Source organism: Orbicella faveolata, unplaced genomic scaffold (genome assembly GCF_042242905.1).
Source record: "Orbicella faveolata isolate gen_17 unplaced genomic scaffold, um_ofav_v1 contig_47, whole genome shotgun sequence".
Lineage (NCBI taxonomy): Eukaryota > Metazoa > Cnidaria > Anthozoa > Scleractinia > Merulinidae > Orbicella > Orbicella faveolata.
The window spans coordinates 16944988-16948267 of NW_028301577.1; the positions used below are offsets into that span (position 1 = coordinate 16944988).

The 3280-nt window shown below is 41.8% G+C and overlaps 1 protein-coding gene across 1 annotated transcript; it reads left to right on the forward strand.

Annotated features, from left to right (window-relative positions):
• On the forward strand, window positions 1–3072 carry LOC149097393 (orexin receptor type 2-like). Its single transcript, XM_089280330.1, has one exon. The coding sequence runs from the start codon at window positions 339–341 to the stop codon at window positions 1581–1583; it is 1245 nt and encodes a 414-aa protein (XP_089136456.1). The 5' UTR covers window positions 1–338; the 3' UTR covers window positions 1584–3072.
• The last annotated feature ends 208 nt before the right edge of the window (window positions 3073–3280 follow it).

Below are 3280 nucleotides of genomic sequence, written 5' to 3' on the forward strand. Positions count from 1 at the left end.
CATTTTTCTAAGATCAAATTCTTTATTTCAATAGAGCAAACCTATGAAAATTCTTAAATCGTTACTTAATAGAATGCAAATGAGCCATTTTACTGTGGTCAGAATTAATGCATCCGGTTTTTTTTTCAAAGGGCACCGTTTAATGATACTCGAGTACCTAAAGGAGAAAAAGATCCATTCATTTAAAAGAAAACTATTTGCATTACAGATTTCCACAAAAACGTGACAATTTCAGTCTGTGTGCAGTGTTGACCCCGTCACCACAAGACATACAGTTTGGAGGAGAATTGGAAACGTAAAATCCTCTTTGAGGGAACAAACCGACGATTCTTTTGAACATGTCATGCTTTAGGGACAGTATCAACCAAACAGCTGCCGGTGCCACCAACAGCACTTCATCTTTATACGTCCCTGAACCTCAAGTATCACGGATTATTCGAACAGTCTTGTTCAGCCTGATAGTAGTGTTCTCTTTGGTTGGAAACTATGTAGTGTGTCGAGCAGTCTGGAGGCAACCCGGAACTAAACCGTTTGCACACTACTTAGTCAGCAACTTGGCTTTCGCTGAAATTCTCAGCACAGTTTCTACGGTCTTCACAATCCACGCCGACGAGCCGCCATTTTCTTGGAAGCTGGGATACGCCATGTGCAAGATTTTGCCTCCTTTACAAATGACAAGTGTGCTGGTTATCACAACAACATTAGCCATTCTTTCCGTTTATCGCTGTCTTCTCCTTGTCAAGCCACTGGTCGCCAAACCAACTCCTCGACAAATCTGCTGTTTTATAATTGTCACATGGGTGGGGTCTATTGGGCTATCGGTTCCCACATTAGTTTTCCGTGTTGTGAATTCGTACGGTGACAACTGCGAGATTCATGCGTGCGAAGAAATATTTCCAGAAGGCTATGCACACTACCAAGATGCTTATTCAGTCGTTCTGTTTGTGATCAACTTTGCCCTGCCACTTGTCATAATGGCGACATCTTACGCTTTGGTGAGCAAGAAAATCAGGGAACACATCTTTGTCATTGCGAAGCTTCGAGACGAGCAGAACAAGGCGCTTTCGTCCGTTACCCGCCAGTCCTTGTGTACCGACGAGCAACGAGGCAGCTTGTTGAGCCAAACAGGAGGAGAAAACCACGAGGATATCGACTTGATGGCCATTGCAGTTGACGGCAAGAAAGAAAAGGTAAAATATCATCAACGAAAGGGAAGTCCGACTTATCAAAATCTGGAAGAACAAGGCGACAAACCGGATTCACAAGAAACAAACAACGGAACACCACCATCCAACAACAAAACATTTGAACTCGAGAACGATGTACTGAGAATGGTATTTGTCATTGTGCTGATTTTTGTTGTGTGCTACATTCCTTTTCAGGTTCAGTACCTTTTGCATGAATTTAAAGTGGAGGCGTTTTTAAACTGGCCTCATCGTTTCACGTTTATCAGTATTGTTTTTACTCTGACTTTGTTGCCAAGCGCTCTGCATCCAGTCTGTTACGGCATGATGAGCAAGTTTTATCATAAAGCGTTTATTAGAATGGTAGCCTGCAGACGAAACACAAACCAAGATGTTTAGACTACTGGTTGTGAGACCTTTAAAGCAAGTCCTGTTCATTTCTCTGTGGTAAAACGAAAAGCAGTAATTTTAATATATAACAGCCGGCCCTCAGTAGATATAGACACGCCGTACAAATCCTAAACAAGCCTTAGGGCTTTTTGCCTTTTATTTACAGAGCGGGCTTAACTTAGGGGAGGGAGAGCGAGATTATCATTGGAGGAATTGCTACTTTTTGTAATGGTAGGTAAGTAACGTCTGCCATACCAGCCAAGTGGCCCAACAGACCGAAGCTTATCCCGGTTACTGTAGCATGAAGCGACTAGGAATATTTCTACTCCCCCCTGGATGGGATGCTAGTCCATCGCAGGGCTACCCCCAGCATTAAATTCGCCAGTATCCTTTTATACACCTTGATGGAGAGAGGCACTGTGAGAGTAAAGTTTCTAGCCCAAGAACACAACACAATGTCCCCGGCCAGGGCTCGTACCCGGCCTGCTCGATCCGGAGACGAGCGCACTAACCATGAGGCCTCCGCGCCTCCCTACTTTTTGCAATCGCTCAGTACGTGATAGATCACTTTTTTGTCGAAAAATGTTTAGGTGCATAAGTAAGTAATGAAACTTAAAATATGATATTGTGACGTAAAAATTGAATATAAGCTATTTATTAGGGAGCTATATTACTATATTATTGTCAGAGAGCTTTTGAGTCAAACATTTTGGAGCCTTATTCTGGTAGGTTAACCGTTCATGTCAAAATGGCAAAATAAACCAAGAAATACGTCTCGTAAAGCCCCAGACGCTAGAGTGCTATGAATGGGGGACCGGATTCAAACCATTGACAGAGTGCACAAGGGGTCCAGAAACAAGAAGAAGAAGGTAATGCAAATGTATGCATCTACAAACGGTTAGAATGTTAGATGGCTCAGCTGTAATGTCGAAGTGATGGGCCGCCTCCAACCAACCAGGATTCATTTATCCGCCTTAATTTGGAACGAGATTCTAGTGCAAAAAATAACGATAAATTCGGATTTTTTCGGAGATTACTGAATACTGTTTGATAACAATTTACGAAACCAAGTTCTGAAAATGGTCGCTAGCACATCATGTTCCAAGAGCATTAGTTCTACGCAATGCCGTGGGGGGAGGGGGGGATAAACTGAAAACTTTATTCACAACTATTCAATATTCTTAGCCAATAATAATCCACGAGTATGTAATCTCTATTTTCGGGTCGACATTAATTAATTATTCAGCTGTCTGTGGCCATGTATTCGTTATTTCAAGAAGAATTCAATTAGCCTAAATATAGGTAGGAATACCATGCTTAAGTCAAGGTTAAGTAAGCTATTAATGTAAATCATTCGAGGAGAAAAAATTACCATGGTTCTACATTAGAAACTCAAACAGTTTATCAGGATCAATCGTGTCAGTTCATAATATCCTAGCTAGAGTAGGTTATGCCATGTATTTATGCAGGAAAACCGAAATAAATTGCGGTAAACTGCCACTGCCTCTGTTGTCAATTGTAGATGATATGCGCACGAAGTTAACCAAACATTGGTGTCGACACTTTATGCTCCATAAGGTTGACAGTTTTTTCGTATTATGCACCTTTTTGGGGGTGGGGAGGTTTAATGGCAATCTACTATCCCTTCCGTGACAAACCTCTGACTTGCAGTATCCAGAGTAGTTTTCTTCGCTGTTCCAAGGTTT